Source organism: Hermetia illucens, chromosome 1, assembly GCF_905115235.1.
Source record: "Hermetia illucens chromosome 1, iHerIll2.2.curated.20191125, whole genome shotgun sequence".
Classification (NCBI taxonomy): domain Eukaryota; kingdom Metazoa; phylum Arthropoda; class Insecta; order Diptera; family Stratiomyidae; genus Hermetia; species Hermetia illucens.
The window spans coordinates 131,727,484-131,749,768 of NC_051849.1; the positions used below are offsets into that span (position 1 = coordinate 131,727,484).

The following is a 22,285-nucleotide window of genomic DNA, read 5'->3' on the forward strand; positions in this document are numbered from 1 at the left end:
GTTTGACACTAAATTTTGTCCACGCAGAATGCGTTACATAATTCTACGTCGAGTTTAAAGTGTGTCCCCACACATGCAAAGAGGGGGCGGGGTAGATTTGGTTGAGGTTGAGAGTGCGGGGGTCGAAATTGATAATTTCTTTAACGGGCCCATTCTCAGAAACTATCCAACGGAAAAATCTGAAAAAAATATCAGGAAGCTGCCACTATATGGTATCTAGGCTCCGAAAAATCCTCCATACGATATCTGTTCAATCGAAGTTAATAATAGTATATTACTACAATTTTTAGTAATTGGACGCAAAACCCCCTTGAGTCCATCCTAGCACCACCACATTGCAGCAATACAGGCTAGAACATAGAACATGATCCTACCAAGTTTGGTGGAAATCGCACTGTTACTAACAAAGTTGTAATCGGTGGAAGTTGTCGCTTTTGTACAAATTCAAGACTTTAAATGTCAATATCACCTAAAAGTGGATATTCTCACATAATATGTCCATACATTACGTGCTACGTACTAATCTGACAAAAGCACACTCAAATGTCTTTGTGAAAGAAGAACATGAAACTTTTCATACCTGTTTATCTATAATCCTGAAGAGTCTTAACGACTTATTATTTCTGGTAACCCACTTAGTAATTTTGATTGAATGCTTTCATGACCCTCTTTCAAGACTTATAAGAATAATTTTTTCATCCCGGAACATTTAATAACAGGATTACGGTTTCCCCGATTTGAATACCGATTCCGGTAGAATGGTTCTTTCGTTTCCGTAATATTAAAAGTGTTGGAATTGGCCCATTGACCAAACATATATTTCATCACGGTTTGATTTTTTGAATTTTTTAACGTTACTCGTTATCAGTAAGTCACTCATAAATTTCTTATACATCCTCTACGAGAATCAAGATAATTCTAAATTTTGAAAAAGACCAACACCGTCTATTAAAAAAAACTAGTAATTGTGTCCCAGAACTTTCGTTTGCAAATTCAAACAAGTCGGGAAACCGAAAGACGCTTCAGGTATAAAAGGTTTTGTGTTTTCCTATGTGAAGAATGTTGAGGGCATGACAGTTCCGCGTGTACATAGTTTTGTTTTACGGGCTGGGGAGAAGTAGATTCTCCGTAAATGCGACTTTAATATTCCACGCGAATGGCAATTATTCTCTTCAAATATGACGTCAGCTTCTTATTTGTATGGCTAGGAGCAGTGTGTGTCCGGATAGCTGAGTGGTTAGAGCACAAGGCTGTCGTACGGAAGGTCGCGGTTCAAATCTCGCTGGTGGCAGTGGGATTTGTATCGTGATTTGACGTCGGATACCAGTCGACTCAGCTGTGAATGAGTACCTGAGTCAAATCAGGGTAATAATCTCGGGCGAGCGCAATGCTGACCACATTGCCTCCTACGGTCTACTGTAGTGTACCGTTACGGTCTTGAATGACACACTTCAAGGCCCTGATCCAATATGGATTGTTGCGCCAACGATTATTATTATTAGGAGCAGTAAATTCGCGCGAAATTGTTAAGTTGGAATTTCTATAACGGCTAGATTTCGATGAAATTTGGAGTGTGTATGCAGGGTATTGTTCTCAATGCTAGTGCAGAATTTGGTAGTCCTAGGATGAATTAAGGGGGGCTTTTCAGTCAATTTCTAAAAGCTGATAATATACTGTTAGTGAGTTTATTTGAGCAGATATCGGAATGGGACATATTTTAGGACCCAGATTTCGTCTAAGCGCACTTTCCTGATTATTTTTTTTTTCGGATTTTTGGATAGGGTTGTTACCGAAAATGGGTCCTGTTTCACTTTAAGTGTATACATTTTGACTCCTTATTCTGGCACTCTGAAAAATTGGTTTTTTGTTGATTTTTAAGGTTTTGTTTGCAAAACAAAACCTTATTAAAACCGGTTCAATATCTGTCGGTCTATCTGTTTGTCACAAGCATTTTTCTCAGAAACGGCTATATCGATTGACACGAAATTTGGTGCGAAAGTGGGAACTGTGGACCCCCAGACATGCAGTGAGTGATATCCTTCTAGGTTGAGTTTAGAGGGGTGTAGACATTTTTTTTTCACCGAAAGTAGTCATATGGGGTATCAGATGAAAGGTCTCGATTAGTACTCTTCGAAGCCGGTCTTAGTTTTGAGATTTGTTAGAAAAGCGGGGAGTGGTGGAAAGGGATGTTTTTTTTAACGGACCCATTCTCAGAAACTACCTAACCGAATAATCTGAAAAAATTCATTAAGCTGCCTCTATATGGTGCCCAGGCCTCAAAATACTTGCCATATTGATATCTGTTCAAATTAAGTTAATAATAGTATATTGCAATATTTTTGGGAAAATTGAATAAAACCCCCCTTAGGTTTATCCCAGAGTTATAGAACTTGTAGTAGTATAAAATATAATATGAAGCATATTATCCCCAAGTTTGATCACAATGATACTATTATTAATTGTCTTTATAGTGTAAATTTACAACCCAAAGTACTAAATCTGATATGCTAAATGCATATACATAACGGGCTACGTACAAATGGGATAGTTCTACACTCAAATATACTCACAGAAGAAGCAAACAAAACCTTTCATACCTGAAGCGCCCAGCTTCCGGTTTCCCGACTTGTTTTTTCTATTTTGGACTCTTGAGAGATTAGTAATTTTTTATTTCCAAAACTGATGTCTACATGGTATCATATTTTTTGCTATTTTTTCGCTTTTTAAAATTTAATTGTATCAATATTAAAGAAATAAAAACTTAAATTTTGAGCTATTGAGCATAATAGAACAATTCATTGTTTGGTTTACGGAAAGGTTGATACATAGTAAACTCTTTATAGTTTATTATCTTGCTTACTTTCCAAGATTAAATCTGTTATTTTGGAATCTGCATGAATATGTGAATTTTTATTCATGTACAGATTACAATTTAGCACATTCATTAAGGGAAGATATATCTCTAAACTGCCAAAAACAAGCCTATTTTCAGGACTTTTTTCTTATAAAAATGTTATCTTTTATATCTTTTAAATAATGTGGTCTTACTTAGGTAATATACATGAAATATTTCATTTTTGTTGTACTGTTAAAAAACAAAATGGTGGTAATATTTGCACTTGTTGCAAGGACATCGCAGTCGGAATGCCAAATCGGCGTGCAATTTAACATCCTTAATATTTATCTGAACAAACAAATAAAAAAAAAATCACAATTTATTATAAATATAGTTTCTAGTTGAACCTATAGTGTTAAAGACTTTCAAATTTTATTACGCATTTTTAAGTTTTATCTAGAAGAGACTAATGTATAAAAGCTACGGCTATGACCCAAACAGTAATTTTTGAGTTATCTTTACATCAATTTAAAAACCAATGTTTTGAGAAAAACGCGTTTAAAATTTCGATAATGGAAAATTGATAAATGTAAGGACTTATAGCCACTCAGCGTTTGAATTTCATGCTGTAAACATTGAGCTTCGGAAGGCCGAGGTAGATAAAAAAAAGTTTCCTAAACCATTTACAGACATCTCCCCCCATAACAATAACTGATGATTCCTTAGGCGTGGTTAGTAAATAAAGTAATAGTAAGGACCTTACGCCTGTCAATGGTGCGATAAATTTTTGCTTGTATTTACTTACTAAAATAGAAAGTCGGTAAAAATAAACGTTTATATGTATGTCTTCCGAATTTGTTTCGCATGTTTCAGTGGATGTTGCATGACCTCTTCGCAAACTTTCCCTTTCTGATAAGTTGCATTGAATCAAAAAATCTTTCTTATTGCTGCAAATACTCTGTTTTTTTGGTATGTTTCCCTTTCCTGTTATCGGTAGTTTTCACATATTGACTAATTCTTCCTCAATTACTTTAAAAATTGCTAGTTGGAAAGCGTGATATGTAGTAAACGGTTCAACTAGTTTATTACTTTTCAACTTTCCAAAATTAATTTTACACTGTGCCATTAATAAAAACATCATCATCATCATCATCAACGGCGCAACAACCGGTATCCGGTCTAGGCCTGCCTTAATAAGGAACTCCAGACATCCCGGTTTTGCGCCGAGGTCCACCAATTCGATATCCCTAAAAGCTGTCTGGCGTCCTGGCCCACGCCATCGCTCCATCTTAGGCAGGGTCTGCCTCGTCTTCTTTTCCTACCATAGATATTGCCCTTATAGACTTTCCGGGTGGGATCATCTTCATCCATACGGATTAAGTGACCCGCCCACCGTAACCTATTGAGCCGGATTTTATCCACAACCGGACGGTCATGGTATCGCTCATAGATTTCGTCATTGTGTAGGCTACGGAATCGTCCATCCTCATGTAGGGGGCCAAAAATTCTTCGGAGGATTCTTCTCTCGAACGCGGCCAAGAGTTCGCAATTTTTCTTGCTAAGAACCCAAGTTTCCGAGGAATACATGAGGACTGGCAAGATCATAGTCTTGTACAGTAAGAGCTTTGACCCTATGGTGAGACGTTTCGAGCGGAACAGTCTTTGTAAGCTGAAGTAGGCTCTGTTGGCTGACAACAACCGTGCGCGGATTTCATCATCGTAGTTGTTATCGGTTGTGATTTTCGACCCTAGATAGGAGAAATTGTCAACGGTCTCAAAGTTGTATTCCCCTATCCTTATTCTTGTTCGTGCTTGTGTTTGACCAGTGCGGTTTGATGTTGTTGGTTGATTCGTCTTCGGTGCTGACGTTGCCACCATGTATTTTGTCTTGCCTTCATTGATGTGCAGCCCAAGATCTCGCGCCGCCTGCTCGATCTGGATGAAGGCAGTTTGAACGTCTCGGGTGGTTCTTCCCATGATGTCGATATCGTCAGCATAGGCCAGTAGTTGGGTGGACTTGAAGAGGATCGTACCTCTTGCATTCACCTCAGCATCACGGATCACCTTCTCGAGGGCCAGGTTAAAGAGGACGCATGATAGCGCATCCCCTTGTCGTAGACCGTTGTTGATGTCAAATGGTCTTGAGAGTGATCCTGCTGCTTTTATCTGGCCTCGCACATTGGTCAGGGTCAGCCTAGTCAGTCTTATTAATTTCGTCGGGATACCGAATTCCCTCATGGCCGTGTACAGTTTTACCCTGGCTATGCTATCATAGGCGGCTTTAAAGTCGATGAACAGGTGGTGCAACTGTTGTCCATATTCCAACAGTTTTTCCATCGCTTGCCGCAGAGAGAAAATCTGATCTGTTGCTGATTTGCCTGGAGTGAAGCCTCTTTGGTATGGGCCAATGATGTTCTGGGCGTATGGGGCTATCCGGCCTAGCAAGATAGTGGAGAATATCTTATAGATGGTACTCAGCAACGTGATACCTCTATAATTGCTGCACTGTGTGATATCTCCCTTTTTATGTATGAGACAGATTATGCCTCGCTGCCAATCGTCAGGCATTGATTCGCTGTCCCATACCTTGAGCACAAGTTGATGAACCACTTGGTGTAACTGGTCGCCTCCATATTTAACCAATTCGGCTGTAATTCCATCGGCTCCTGGCGACTTATGATTTTTTAGCCGATGAATTGCACGGACTGTTTCTCCTAAACTTGGTGGTGGCAGTATTTGTCCGTCGTCTTCAGTTGGCGGGACCTCCAACTCGCCGATGTTCTGGTTGTTCAGTAGCTCATCAAAGTACTCAACCCATCGCTCTAATATACCCATTCTGTCGGAAATCAGATTTCCCTCTTTGTCTCGGCAGGATGAGCATCGAGGTGTATAAGGCTTCATCCTGCTGACTTGTTGGTAAAACTTCCGCGCCTGGTACGGTTGCTCCCTGTACTTTTCTAGTTCACAGACTTGTTGGTTCTCCCAGGCTTCCTTTTTCCGTCTGTGAAGTCGCTTCTCCGCTCGACGGAGTTCGTGATAAGTCTCTGCGCGTGCCCGCGTTCTTTGAGAATGCAACATTACTCGGTATGCGGCATTCTTACGTTCCGTTGCTAGCTTACATTCATCGTCAAACCAGCCGTTCCGACTCCGTTTGCGGCTGGGGCCAAGTATATTTGTGGCCGTATCCATGATAACGTTCTTCAGGTGGTTGTGAAGATCATTAGTTGATGCTTCATCTCCAGGTCCTCTATTGACTGCGGTTATTGCGGCATCCATTTCCCTCTTATAGGTGTCGCGGAGGGTTGTGTTGTGGATGGCTTCAGTGTTCACTCTCACCTGATTGTCAGAGGGGATTCTAGGTGGTATTGTTATTCGAGCTCGGAGCACCATGCCAACGAGATAGTGATCCGAGTCTATATTGGCCCCCCTATATGTTCTGACATTCATCAAGGCTGAGAGGTGGCGGCGTTCGATCAACACGTGGTCAATTTGGTTGAAAGTGGTCCCGTCTGGAGAGGCCCATGTATGTTTGTGGACCGCTTTCCGCGCAAACCAGGTACTTCCAACAACCATTTCGTGTGACCCTGCTAATTGAATAGTCCGCAGTCCGTTATCATTTGTTTTTTCGTGTAAGCTATGGGAGCCAACGTATCGCCTGAATACGGGCTCCTTCCCTACTTGGCTGTTAAAATCCCCAAGTATGATTTTGATATCATATCTGGGACAGGCTTCGAGGGTTCTTTCTACTGCCTCGTAGAAGGTATCCTTCTCCGACTCTGCAGTCTCCTCTGTAGGGGCGTGTACGTTTATGAGGCTTATATTTCTAAACTTGCCTCGCAAGCGCAGAGTGCATAGCCGTTCGCTTATACTTTCAAAGCCGATAACAGCAGGTTTCATTTTTTGGCTGACTAAGAAACCTACTCCGAGCACATGGTTTACTGGATGGCCGCTATAATATATGGTGTAGTGGCTCTTCTCCAGGAAACCGGTCCCTGTCCATCGCATCTTTTGCAACGCTGTTACATCAGCCCTATATTGGGACAGGGTATCGGCTAGCTGCTTATCAGCTTCATCTCTGTACAGGGAGCGCACGTTCCATGAGAAAATGCGCCAATCGTTGTTCCTTTGTCGTTGCCGGGTTCGTCGTTTTGATATCCATCCTATCCGAGGCTCCTGTTGTGGCTTCGTAACGGTTGTTTTCCGTGTAGGGTTGTCAGCCCTACCCAACCCCCAACCTGGAGGACCAGTTGGTACAATTTGTCCCGTTTTTAGGCGCGGGAGACTCGCCTTCATCCTTCTCCGTCTGCAGCTTTTCGTCAAGAAAGAGCTCCCAGCGGTCACCACGTGGAGGTGGAGATAGGGTTTGGTAGTAGAGCTGTTGGTGTTGGTTCAGCAGGCATTTCCCAGGTTTTATGCTCCATCGTGGGTACCAATCCACGTTTCGCCCCGGGACCTATACTACCCTTTGACCGCCATTAATAAAAACAATCAACTGTTTTTATATTATATAAAGTTGTAAAACATTTCAGTTGAAGGTTAAAAACGTAAGCAAGATTTATCCCTCCTTGTTTGCTCCTCGTGAAATAAATTTTGTAGTCGTTTTCAGATAGTGTTGCTTTTTTTAATAAAACATATTTCAAGAAATCGGTTCTCATTTCCTCTTGGTGTACAGTAGGTTGTGAAATTGATTTGTCTAGCATAGTACTTGATGATAACAACTAAATGTCCGAAGATATTCTTGGCCAATTTGAACTTCATGGTCACATCGGTTTTTTATGGAGAAGAGTGATTGAATCCAGTGTTTTTTGTAGCAATAATACTGTCAGAAACTCTTTTGCCGCCACTCATGTCTTATTATTTGTTTCAGCGTTCTTTCGCTTCATTTATTAATGATTTTTCCGACTCCTTCACACATCTCTTTCTAGAATTAAAATATATTCGGAAGTATAGTTTCAAATGTTAGGATCCAGGAGAAAGTTGATTTCAACTCTAGGTTTCAATCTAGGATTTCGTTCTCGATTCCAGCGACTATCTTTAGTTGAGTTTGATAATGCACTTAAGTTCGTTTGAATAGAAATGTATTTTTCATTATAGAAGTTTTTAATTTATTGTAACATCTAACCGAAAAAGTATCAGCAATGATTGCATGGAGTGCAGCGTAAATACATTGTTTTGCTGCCTTGAAATAATGTATCTTATAACACTCCTAAAGAAAAGTCATGATTATAATAACTGGTTGAATTATTATTTTCTTGCAGATTTGAGGTCATGACACATTCAATATGCAAATTTGTTGCTTGATTTTTAAATTTCACTTAGTTTTAGATTTCTACGTAATCCGCAATCTACGCTTATCACTCAATGTGCTTCACATTCATGACGTTCCTGTTTAATTGATTTAGCTCCTCTCAAAGGAATTGCTTTAGGAGTATTCAGTTGAATTATTTAAAGGGATTCAGTTATACATCAGTTTTATATATACTAATCAGAATTGAATAAATATCTCATTCCATAACTATAAAACACCAACAGAAAGCATGGCATTCAATGTGGACATTAATTACTTTTATTAATTATTGTCTTCGTCATGATGCCTAAATTAAATCGCACGGTATCCGCCGCTCTTATTTCCTGATAAACTAGCGGGAATCTTATTGTGAACAGTTTTCCTAAATTGGAATTCAAGTTTATAAAGATACCCTAATGTAGTACTCCTTAACAATTCTGAATTTTTAGTCCTGCGTCCCACACAAACCACGTCCAACCATTGCGAAAATTTCTGTGCCAGAGATACCCCACATCATATCAAAAATAAACAAGTCGCAATATCGGAAGCTCGTGCTTCGGTTATGAAGGTTTTGGGTTCATCTTATGTAAGAAATGGTAAGAAACCCACATTTTTCTATCCGTATATAGCTACAAATCCAACATAAAAACATAATTTCTCATATTTTTCCAAACTACAAGAAATACGTACATATTAGAGCCATAGATATTATCCTCATTCTAGACAAACAAATTGCCTGTTTCCGAATACTGTACATATACATGCACGTATATAAATTGATCGTATCTATCTTTCCGAATTACTTCGTGCACAAAAGCATACATATGCACATATATTAAATACGGTTGGTTTAATGTACAAATATATCTATCTGAATTAGACACTACCCCAAAATTTCATTAGCAAGCATATACTAAACACATACACACATGTCTGGAGTAATTGATATTCGTATACAAATAACTAAGAAACTAAAACAAAATAATTCTTTCCGACCCCATACATATGAAATAATTTCGTTGTGGTATTGACCAATTGATATGTGATGATGACTTCATACACGTTGTAGAATACAGGAATTTCACAAAAAATGACTGTTTCACCCCCTATAACTTTGTTAATAATAGTTGGATTTTCTTCAAACTTGGTCAAATTGTGTTATCCCTTACACCTATGTACTTCTGGGATGGACATAAGGGGGGTTTCCGGGTAAATTTATAAAATGTGGAAATAAGCTATTCATCATCATCAACGGCGCAACAACCGGTATCCGGTCTAGGCCTGCCTTAATAAGGAACTCCAGACATCAGAGTTTTGCGGCGAGGTCCACCAATTCGATATCCCTAAAAGCTGTCTTGCGTCCTGGCCTAAGCCATCCATCTTAGGCAGGGTCTACTTCGTCTTCTTTTTCTACCATAGATATTGCCCTTATAGACTTTCCGGGCTGGATTAACCTCATCCATACGGATTAAGTGACCCGCCCACCGTAACCTATTGAGCCGGATGTTATCCACAACCGAACGGTCTTAGATTTCGTCGTTATATAGGCTACGGAATCGTCCATCCTCATGTAGAGGGCCAAAAATTCTTCGGAGGATTCTTCTCTCGAACGCGGCCAAGAGTTCGCAAATAAACTATTATCAACTTTATATGTGCAGATATCGGAATCGGATGTACTTTGAGGCCTAGATTTCGTAGAGATGCACTATGTGATTTTTTCAGATTTGTCGGTTGAATAGGTTCTGAGAAAGAAACCTGTTAGACTTTTTGATGGTCATATTTTAAGCCTCGCTCCCTTATGTTTCAGCCGACATCAAAAATGGAACCAGTTTCAAAAAGTACTGTTTCAGCCCTTTCACTTGATGCCCCACATTGCAACATTCTGTGAACAAAATTTTGCACCCTCCATTCACATGTACGGGGAGCATCTCCCCCTTAAATGGCGCGACTTGCGTATGTAAAGGGAACAGCAGATCACATGCTCTCACCAATTTTCGTGACAATCGATCTAGCCATTTCCGAATAAATCAGGTGTGACGGACAGACACCGACTCGATTCTAATAAGGTTTTGTTTCACACAAAGCCATAAAAATGTTTTCGTTGGAAATACTTGCGCCAATTCTAACAATTTAAAAAAAATATATATACAAAAATGGTGTATACGATATGTTGGAGGCAATGTGCTTCGATTCATTAACACTACTGGTATCAGTCCCATTCGCCGACCAAGTTTTTCATTAGTTATTTACTATTTTAAGACAAAATAATCCGATAACGCAACCCATCATCTCCACTCCGACTCTCCTTGCCTCTTTTTCCAGATTCAGAGCCATTTGATCAAGGTCCATAACTCAGTGTCATCAATCTAGTCGGTTGTAACTTTATAAAAAGACCTTGTTTGCCCATCTAAGACAAAACTAAAGAGAGGTGTTCGAGGAATTATATGTGAAAGGGTGCCTATAGTATTTGTAACATCCATGACTTAACGGATTTTGACACTTTTCATTATTCGCTACAAAGTCATTTTTTCGAGCGCTATTCAAATGTCTAAAAAACAAACAGGAAAAGAAGACTATGGAAGTAATAGAAGACTCGTGTAATTAGTGGTGAGATATATGAATTTCGTCGGTAAGTCAACTCATTTCTACTCACTCACTTAGCTGAGTCGACTTAAAAGAGACAGCATTATTTTCACTTCGCCTATAGCACAATAAGGAAAATTTGGTATCGGAAACTTAAAAATCAGCTTATTCTTCGAATAAATGTACAAAAGTCTAGGGTTATATACAAATTAACAGATTCCAATCTTTGCCACAATGAACACACTTCTCAAGTCAGCAATTACCTGTAACTCACACCATAAACTCCAGAGTAATATTTTCCGGCAATAATGTCTACAGCATCAAATTCAGCTAAAATGGAACATTTATTTGAGGAATGAACTATTTAAATGAACACCTGTGCATTTCCGGTGCGAGGTAACATTTTAATTAACAAGCGGAATTGTAATAAGTTGCATTCATTCTATATTGGAATTTGTACACATTTTGTTTATACCACATTTCGCCTTATAATTTTTTCAGTTATGTATGATAGTTTTTTATTGCTCATATACCGGTATTTCAAGGGCAAATTGTCCTCTTCCTCCTTCCTTCCTGCATTTATACGAAATCTAAAAAACCGCTCCCGTATCTGCACAAATAAAATTAATAATAGTGTATTACCATATTTTAGGAATTTATTCAAAAACCCCCTTAAGTTCATCCTAGAAGTACAAAATGCATCAGTATAGGTGGTAACTTAGGACATAATTCCAGAAAATTTGAACGCGTTCCAACTATTATTAACAAAGTTGTTGAAAATCAAAGTCTGGCACTCTCATGCTCTCTAGCATGTGTATGACGTCATCACCTTATGTATAAAGTAAACTTACATGAACGGCGGGTTCCAAAGAGAGACTTTCGCTTTTCTTGTTTAATTTTTTTTGGTTATTTGAATATCAGTATCAATTACTGGGAACAAGCATGTGTGTGTATATCTAAGTATATGCTAAGGAAAGAATGGAGAAACGTATATAGAGAGTTGCTCACATAAGATGAACATAAAACCTTTATACTTGAGCCTCTGATCTCCCGGTATTCCAATTTGTTTATCATCACTAAGGACAGTATTACCGACAACTTAATAAACTGTCTACTTATAATGCTATAGACGTTTGGCCTACATGCTTTTAGGGATAACCGGGTTTAAAATGTTTTCACATCATGTCGATGTATTAGATTAATATTTTAGACAAGGACAAACTAAATTATTGTAACAATTCATTTTTTTTTAAAAATGTATTTTAAACCCACGTTAATGTTTCGGAAAGCGGAAAAGGTATTAAAGCTCAAATTCTATAGCTTTTGTATGATAGACTTTTCCAAAATTAACGTTATAAAACATTACGATTTGTGATTATACTATCTATTTATAACAACACCAAAGAATCACTGAAGCGATCTAAAACTCTAAAACATCATGGAGTGCAACGTAAATATATTGTTTTGTTCCTTGAAGCAATGTATGTTACAACACTCCTAGAGAAAAAGTCATGGTTATAATAAACTGATAGAAAACAAATTTTTTCTAACAGGTTTAAGGCCATAAGACATTCTCTATGATTTTTTATTGAAATCTGAATGGTTTTACAAATCTGTAATAATGAACTTCTGTTTAGATTTACTTACGTTATGAATTAAGTACCACTATTCGATTAGGTGCAAAGCTGGGGGAATTGAAGATGAGTGCATGCACGGACTTCATAGAGATTTGATCGGTACACACACATAATCAGAAAAAAAGGGGGTACTATTCGATTATAGAATTTGATTTTTTTCTAAATCGAGCGGTTTTCAAGGCAAAACTATTGAACTTCGGGAATGTTCGTCTTAAAGGAATTCTAATATAGGAAATATTTTCCCAAAAGTTAAGAAAAAATAATTTGACTTAGAAATTGAATTTCAAAAGGAAATTGACCGGAACGTCAATGAAAGGTCGAAAATTTCGAGCTAGAGAATAATTCAACTTAGAGAGGTTCGACCGTATTATATTGAATTGAAATTGTCTCCCGATTGTTACTTTGGAATATATGTCGACTCACGTGACCTATTTCGCTATGAAATTACTAAATAGAATTGTTATATGGAGTATAACGTGGGATATGTCTGGATAAAAAGACATATCTCTCAACGGCTCCTAGAGTAAATAAATATGTGAATGGCATTCTGAATAAACACTAATTTTATATCAGGTGACTTAGATTCACATACATACCATTGACGCAATTATTCGTTTAGTAGTTAAACTTAAAAGTTTCATGAAAGAACTCCTTTCTATTGCAAATAACCCTTTGACCGAAGAATTCTCTTTTCTATGTATCTTGAGGATATGTTTTTCTATTCTTACTTAGGTAATAGCATTCCAATCATTTTTTAACGTAACCCATATTTAATTATTTTCAACGAATCATTCTACATATGTTGTATGACTGTCGTATTTTAAACACCCCTACCTTACTTGTTTGGGGGGATCATCTATAAACTGAAGTTTGTAATTTTTATGCTGTTGTAATATCAACTCGTTACCATTCAATTTCAAGCCAGCTTCTTTTATAGCTTTTTCCCATGATCGCTTGGATCTTGTGTTTTAAAACAAGATCATTACAAAGCCACTGTCAAGTGCTACAGTTTGTAACATACAGTTCTGCAGACATTTTTCTTCGGCTTGATATTACAATTTGCCATTTGGGCTCCAAAGGTTCGAACTTGAATATGTTGGTTTTAACTACATTTCATTTATTCAATTTCGATAATCAATGAAATAATAATTTTCAACCAAAATTGAACGGTTTTCAAGGCAAAACTATTGAACTTCTGGAATGTGACATAGGCATTGTGAGAAGTAAAATTTACAATGCCAAAAACCATTCCTAGAGTAAAAATTGTAAGCCAATTATATAGTAATCTCAAATGAATACTATATTCCAGAATTACAAAACATTAGAAATAGTGAATAATAATTGTCAAATAAAAATTGGGATCTTTTCCTTTTCGCTTCATTAAATGTTTTTCTGTAATATCACATAATCAGTGTTAATGTGAATCCTAGCACTGAGGAAGGCGACAAGTAGTCACCAAAGTAAGCATATTTGTAGAAAAAAATTTTTTTATCGTGGAATATTTTTATTGGTTACTATTCTTCTGTAAGATTCCAAGTGAATTAAGACCTCTTGTTTTCTGCTTTGTGCTGAGGAACTGGAGTTTATTAATTAAAATTAGGATGATAGCCTGTGAAAAATATAGTTGCAGTAAAGTTTAGCTATGTCAAGGTGGAAAATTAAGAATACTGCATATAGATAGAATGGAAATTCATAACGCATATTTACATATGTGCAAGGATTCGACAAAACAGCCGAGCCATCCTTACATGGCATATGTTCATTTTTAAAGAATATCAAAGTATTTGCACATTGAAAATTAAACATGGAGGTTTCAATTGTGGATATGTGGAAGGAAGCAATTTATTGTTAAGTATTCAGTGTCCAATTTTCCACTAGTGTTTTATCAAATGTTCGATATACATTTATTCTAGTAGGCCTTCAGAATATACTACTAACAAACAAATTGCTTTATGTATTTGGTGTTTATATTGAATTAGCTTTTTCAAATTATACCCATTTTTTAAGGTTTTGTGTGAAACGAGGCGGTGTCTGTCTGTCCATCTGTCGATCTGTCACACCCGATTTATTCAGAAACGACTAGACCGATTGTCACAGAAAATTGGTGAGAATATATAATCTGGTGTTCCCTTTACATGCAGTAAGTGGCGCCATCTTGTATTAAATTTAAGGGGGGGGGGGGGAGCTCCCCATACATGTGAATGGAGGGTGCAAATTTGGGGTATCAAATGAAAGGTCTCAATTAGTACTTTTCGAAACTGGTTCAATATTTGATGTTGGGTGAAACATAGGGGAGTGAGGGCTCAAAATATGACCCCCAAAAAGTGTAACAGGTCTCGTTCTTAGAACCTATCCAACCGAAAAATCTGAAAAAATCACAGTAGTGCATCTCTACGAAATCTAGGCCTCAAAGTATGTGTAATGAAGAACATAATGCACAGTTTGGTCAAGTTTGAAGAAAATCCAACTATTATTAACGAAGTTATAGGAGGTGAAACTTTACATTTTTTTGTGAATTTCGTGCACTCTACAACCTGCATGACATCACATATCAATTCGTCAATACCACAACGAAATGAGTTCTTATGAATTGGGTCGGAGAGAATTATTTTGTTTTAGTTTTTTAGTTGTTTGTCAACCAGACATGTCCGTATGTAGGTATATAATATATGCGTGCTAATGAACTTTGCGGGTAGTGCCTAATTCAAATAGATATAAGAAGTAAATCGGAAATATGGGTACGATCAATTTATATACGCGTGTGTACAGTATTCGGAAATAGGCAGTTTGTTTGTTAAGGGTCAGCGTAATATTTGTGGCTGTAATATGTACGCATGTCTCGTAGTTTGGATACGGATAGAAAAATGTGCGTTGAAATTTCTAATATAAGATGAACACGAAACCTTTATACCCGAAGCGCGAGCTTCCGGTATTCCGACTTGGTTCAACTTGAATTAGCCATTTCACATCATACTCATCTTTTTTTATCATGGATTGTTTGTATTTGAAATCATCAACCAACAAGAAATCACTCTTTTCTTCATTAATTGAAGCGAACTTCAGACAGTCACGGTAAAAAGTAATACAAATATTATACCCCTCAAAAAAAATCAAGAATATCAGATTTTAAAGTAATCACGACTAGTGAAATGCTCATATTTGACGAGAATGCATCGTTTTAATCAACAAAGTAAACAAGTCCATAAATTGTTAGTGACTGAATAAAAACTGAACGGAAGCGTTTGCAGTCGCAATGGAATTAATCGTTAATCTAGATTGAAGTGTTTAGATCGAGATTTCCTTTCTAATTCCTATATGAAAAAGCATCCTCGTGAACCGCTCAAGCTAGTTTTCGCTTCTTCGGTAATGTCGATGCAGACAAAAGCTCGTTCAAGTTACCCTCTGGCAAATATGTTGAAACACTTTTCAGCCAACATATAAAAATAGATTCCAGAATATTGAAATTCAAGGCAAATGAACATCTACTTCTGGGTTTCCATTTTTTATACTGAAAACAACATTTGGAGGTATCAGGAAATTTCCGTAGTTTTTTTTGCGGAAATTTTTAGTAATCCTCCCATAGGAAATAATTGTTCTTATGACCCATTCAACGCTTCACTGTGGATGTGGGAAAATAGCAATTGACAGATACCAAAAATCATCTGAAATTCCCTAGAAAAGCCTAGCACCGGCATACTAACAAATAAATATTTCTTTTATTTTCAGGCTATAATGTCTCAGTACTTATTAACTTAGAAAATATCCCATCCGATTGGGAGAAGGTTGCTCAAAAAATTGGTCTCCTGAAACGAAATTGTTTTGCTTCAGTTTTCGAAAAATACTTCGATTTCCAGGAGAAAGGCGAAGAGGGACAAAAACGGGCTGTTATTAATTATCGTAACGATGAGACAATGTGAGTATTAGAATCACGATTTGAATACTTAGTACTCATTATACGAGTAAATATATATTCTTTTTAATGCAGGTATGTTGAAGCCAAGTCAGATCGTGTAACTGTAGTATTCAGTACAATATTCCGTGATGAAGATGACGTAGTTTTAGGAAAAGTTTTTATGCAGGAATTGAGAGAAGGACGGAGAGCGTCACACACAGCACCTCAAGTATTATTTTCGCATCGTGAGCCACCACGCGAATTGGCGAATACTGATGCACGAGTTGGTGATAATATCGGATACGTTACATTTGGTAAGTTTTAGTTTTCGTTAAAAAATTGTGTTATGAAAATAGAGAGTTGGTGCGGAGGAAAAAATTGTATTATCGATGGAAATTGTTTTTAAATACCATCACGATCGCCCTCCTAGATCAAGAAGACGAATTTGAGAATGGAGAAAATTGTTCAATGCTTCTTTGTTTATAGGTATCGTCTAACATTTTAGGTTCACTCGATTCTGAAGTTTTTGTTTGCGTTGTAAATATGATCGTCCCGTTTTTGGAACTTTTTCGTCCAATCGCATAATTGAAAGTTCCTTCAAAGTCACAGTGTAAATTTCAACAATTATGTTTTTTAGGTTTGTGTGTGTATTGGTAAGATGGAGGGGGAGTAGAGGTTACTAATCGACCACTACGGCTTCGTTGCAGAAGACGACTCGAGAAACGTACATTCGATACTGCCAAACTCATTCCTCCAGGCGTTTTGCTTTTGTACAATGTACAATGCTGGTGGTAGACAATGTTTTAATTTCAGTCGATCGCCTCTAAAGTTTAAAGGATGTGTCAGAACTCGACCAAAGACAAATTTATTCTTTAATACATTTACTTGAAACTATTCGAGGTGAATATGCCAACTCGTGAAATATGCCTTTTTTGTCTAATCTTTGTATATATTCATTGTATCAATTTTAAAACGTTGATACTAATCAGAACTTTATTCTATTTGTTCCTATTGAAGATAAAAATCTTCTGATACTGCAATTGGATTGCTTTCCCCAAGTTCCTTTCAAATGTCAATCCCCTCTCGTTAACAAGAGATTCGTTTCATAAGTATGTACCACACGTCACATTCAGTATGGAGTGGAAACAAAGGTATTTTGTCTATTTCTTGACATGATATTAAAAAGCGCTCCTACAACAAATTCCAGCTGTATATCAATTACATAGGCAAACAAAATATTTTTTGTCATATTCTCGGATTACAGTATATTTTCAAATACAATTACAACATAACTTCATCTATTCGCACACTAAGAGTGATTAAGAATTTTATACATATAACGTGGAAACCACAGTTAGAGGAATAATTTAACGTCGTGTTCGGTGATTGTATCAGACTAGAGAATAGTCGAGTAGCTTCGTCCACAATAGCTTCATGTCTTTCTTGAACGCACAGAATCGAAAGTCGTCACCAAATGTTGCTGCTGCGACATGAGTGTGGATTGGACTGAACCGAAAATCATCTGGTTCACGCCAAAGTGGAGAATAATGTTTTGTGTGATTAACCCAAAATCAAAACTATAGAATCAGTACTTGTAAATTTGTTTGGAGTATAAAGTGGGATATTTCCGAATCCATCAGATTTGTCTCTCAACAGCTCCAATAATAACTGTATATGCGAATGGCATTCTGGATGAAAATATATTTTATATCAGATGACTTGGATTTGCATACATTTTGATCATATCAGACAATAAAAAATGTTGTATGAACTACTTTTCCGATTGTTCTCTTAGCGACAAAACACAATGAAGCTGATTTCAGCAATTGGGCAATATTCACATAAAAATTTACATTATCTTTTTATGGGAATCAAATTCACTTTCACGACGACAGCACTTCTTTTTTAAGGTTTTGTGTAAACACAAAACCTTATTAAAATCGGTTTACCGTCTGTCTGTCTGTCCGTCACACGCATTTTTCTCGGAGACGGTTATAGCGATTGACACCAAATTTGGTAGAAAGATGGGAACCGTGAACGCTCACACATACAGTGAGATACATCCTTTTACGTTGAATTTAAGGAGGGGTCCCCATACATGCAAAAGGGGGTGTAAAATTTTTTTTCATCAAATATAGTCATGTGGGGTATCAAATTAAAGGTCTCGATTAGTACTTTTCGAAGCCGGTCTTAGTTTTGACATTTCTTGGAAATGTGGGGAGTGGGGGGGGGGGGTTGAAAGTGATCATTTCTTTAAGGGGGCCATTCTCAGAAACTACCAAATCGAAAAATCTGAAAAAAATCAGGGGGCTGCCATTGTATGGTGCCTTGGCTCCGAAATACCTTTCATACCGATATCTGTTCAAAATTACTATAATTTTTTGTAATTGGCTGGAAACCCCCCTTAAATTCATTCTAACGGCACGAAATTCTGCAGTAATGTAGGCTATAATGTAGAGCATGATCATACCAAGTTTGATGGAAATCGCACTATTACTAACAAATTTACAATACGTCGAAGTTGTTGCTTCTTAGAAAATTGAAGACTATGAATGTCAATATCACCTCAAAAGTGGATACTCTCACATAATATATGGGTATATTACGTGCTACGTACTAAGAAATACACAAAACCTTTCGTACCTGAAGCGTCCAGCTTCCGGTTTCCCGACTTGTTTTTAAACTATGTAATGTGAATTTGATATTGGTTTAATATAAAAATTAATTTTTCTGAATAAAACTTAACTCCGCTTCTATATAGACAGACAAATCGGCATAGTATTATTGAAGTAGGGTTTTTTTTCGTGTTCGTCAATTTGTAAAATACAAAATTCAGGATGCTCTTTTAAAAATCGTGAATCCAATCAATTTCTAAAGCATATAGTAACAATAAATAAATAGTTATTAGTTTTATTTGAACAAATATCGGTGTGAGGATATTTTGAGGCCCAAATACAGCTTCGTCAATTTTTTTTCCGGTTGAGATTTTGAGTGCGGGACCGTGAAAGCAATTATTACTTTTCCTTGCTGTATGTGGTTTCTATCCTCTCCAACCACTACTCAGTATAGATTAAGTCCCATCTTTCTAATCTTGAAAACCAATTGAGCATAGTACGTTCAATTTTTTGCAGATCCTTTGTGTGTGCTTTTTCACTTGCTATAACCTCATTCTGATTGAACTTCTTTGCATACACGCCATGCTCTAGATAAATCTCTTTCTGCCTTGTTGGGAAAGTGAACATCTTTGCATTCTTCATCACTCTAATTAGGAAACAGACAATTTGTGCAAATTATTTTTTCCTTTGCGCAGAAATGTAGAAGTTGTGAAACTCTTCAAAGATTTCAATAAAATTACGGAAAACCACACAATTTCCAACAGTATAATGATCCAATTGAAATAGCACAGAACTTCAGTCAATTACGTACAATTAGGATTATTAATCTTTTGATATTTTCTGAACTGAGTGAAGTATTGCTACAACTTGTGTTGTGGATGTTGTGAACCAATCTTGGAAAACTTAAAAATATTTAATACATTGTGTATAGACTGTACTTTGTATATGGAGTGAAAACAGTGTATTATATGTGTTTCGAATATAATATATAGAAAACGCTCCTAGAAAAATTATTAGCTGTAGCTTGATCACATCAGCTAAACCAAATGTTGATGTGTGCCAAGATTACAGTACATTTCTTAAATGCTGATATAATTCTAACATACTTTCGCTTATATGAGCATCCTCTGTTTGGATGTTTTTCGACTGGAAAAAAATTAACATCTTACCAAATGAACATTTAGATAATTCAGAAGGTATAAAAGAAGAAACTCACTCTTAGATTCATTAACTGTGACAGTGTAGAAAGTATCACCCTCCGTTCCCAGTTGTAAATCACTTGAAATAGTGACGCTCATGAGATTTCTCTTCTGCTTTGCCGCCGTTAATGAGAAATCTCTGGTACATGCCATACATAGCGTGTTACTTTATGTGTGAAGGCACATAAATATTATTTGAAAGTTTCATCTCGAATCTAGCTCATTCGGCGCTGAATGAACTCGCCTTTATTTCTACTTCGCGTTAGCAGAAGGATTTATATCGTACCTGGATATCGGATACCAGTTTGTCCAGCTGAGAAAGAGTTCCTGAGTCAAATCAGGGTAATTATCACAATTGAACGCAATATTTTCAATATTGTCTCCTAAATTTTACCATTGCGGTCTTGGATGAAGTGCTCTAAGACGCTCCAAGCCCATGATTGTTATTATGACTTTGCTTAGCAACAACACTAATCGACATTAATTTTGCAATTTATCCGCTGATCATAACATTCACTTATAATTTGATGAAATACCTAATATCGACTGCCCATAAATTGTTAATGGAGCGAAAACAGTATATGACACCTAGTTTCGAGGGTATCATATAAAGAAAACACTCCTAGAGCAACCATCAAGTGCAACTTAATCACATTGACAAAGTACAATTTTGTCGTGTGCCAGGATTGCATTACATTTTGTAATTGTACTGAAATCTCTCTAAATAGAATTCTCATTTGCCAAGAAAAATTGCACAAGTTATAAAGATTTCGACTTCAGGATTTCAATATATTTTGATAGATAATATGTTCAAGGATAAACTATGTAAAATATTGGGTTGGGGAAAAAGTAATGTTGTATTGGTGGTTGAATTTTAACGGTTTATTTAACATACTTAGAATGATCCGATTTAAGTCAAATATGCGCCGTTTTGTTCGCAAATTTGTTGCCATTTAGAAGGCGACCTCATTATCCATTATTATCATTGCGTCAACTCGTGTGGCACCCACACATCCAGCTTTTTTCGGAATCCAATCTTCTGCAAATGGCTCCAAACGTTTTATGGTCTATACCCAGTTCCTGGCCAACCAAGCGAATGCCCACATGTCGGTCTACTTGGATGATTTAATCCAAATTTTTTTTTTTTTTTAGATATTTATGGCATAATTAACTACTGCGCACACCTAAAATTAGACAGATACATAAATTTTGGAAAACATTTTTCTAATAAGAAAGACCGCAAAAATCAATACCACTATGTTCGAAAGGTTGCCAAATCAGCAAACAAAATTCAAAATGTATGGCAAGATTTAGGTGTGTGCATTAGATTTACATCAAAAGTAAAGAATATTTTTATTTACTCGGAAAGCCTGGGTACTACTCCGCGTGTTTCTATCATTTTTGTGTTCTCACGCTACAGTATCTCAATATTGTGGGTAGAATTTAGGTTTTTCTTTTTTTGGGCTCGTGGAATTTTCACCTTAAGGATTCAAGCTTTTATGGTTTCCTTTTTATAACAGGTTTAGAATGACTCCTATTTGTGTCTGAGCACTAAAGGATGTGAAGAATATTGTACTCCATCTGGTACATAAGGCATTGTCAAATTATTTGCAAATTAGTATTTTCTTCCCTATCGGGTACTTTTATCATTCTCATCGTCGGTCCCGTCTGCCATTCGGTAAGCGAGTTCCAGAGTTTTAGGCTCATCAAGAATATCAGCTACCAGAGATTGTCTTCAATTTGGACACAATACAGTACCGTTGGAAGTCATCCCACACAAATTTCTCGAATACTTTGCAACATTTGTAATTATGGTAGGCACGCATCTTGACTACGGACTGAAATCTTTTGATTTCCTAAAAGTTACAGAACTTTTTCTAGTCTATGTTTCTAGTAATGCATTTAGAATTCCTGATGATTTCCATGAATGGTTGATTGGTTTTTACTCATCATGTTCTTGTCCTCATCGATCAACCAACTTATAAAAATAACCCGTTATCCGTGACCGCTTGTTTCCCATATAGTCGTCGACAGGTAGTAAATTTATTCGTTGGAAGCAATGAAATTTATTACTTCTCCCTATAGAAGACTTCAACTTGGTTGAGCTAGCCACGTTCGCTCTAATAAGCTTTCTTTCATCTCCTATCCACATTTAGCATTGAAGGTCCGTTCGGTACGCATTTGCAAAAAATACTATTTTCGTTTATATCTTCAGCAGTCGGAATTATAGAACAAT

At 36.9% G+C, this 22,285-nt stretch overlaps 1 protein-coding gene across 1 annotated transcript in view; it reads left to right on the top strand.

The window, feature by feature from the left end:
• Nucleotides 1–22,285, top strand: part of LOC119650877 (actin-related protein 2/3 complex subunit 2) — a 39,455-nt gene that overhangs the window by 12,651 nt on the left and 4,519 nt on the right. The window contains exons 4-5 of the mRNA XM_038054045.1: nucleotides 16,070–16,256; nucleotides 16,329–16,549. Coding sequence (XP_037909973.1) covers nucleotides 16,070–16,256; nucleotides 16,329–16,549 — 408 coding nt within the window. The remainder of the gene's footprint in view (nucleotides 1–16,069; nucleotides 16,257–16,328; nucleotides 16,550–22,285) is intronic.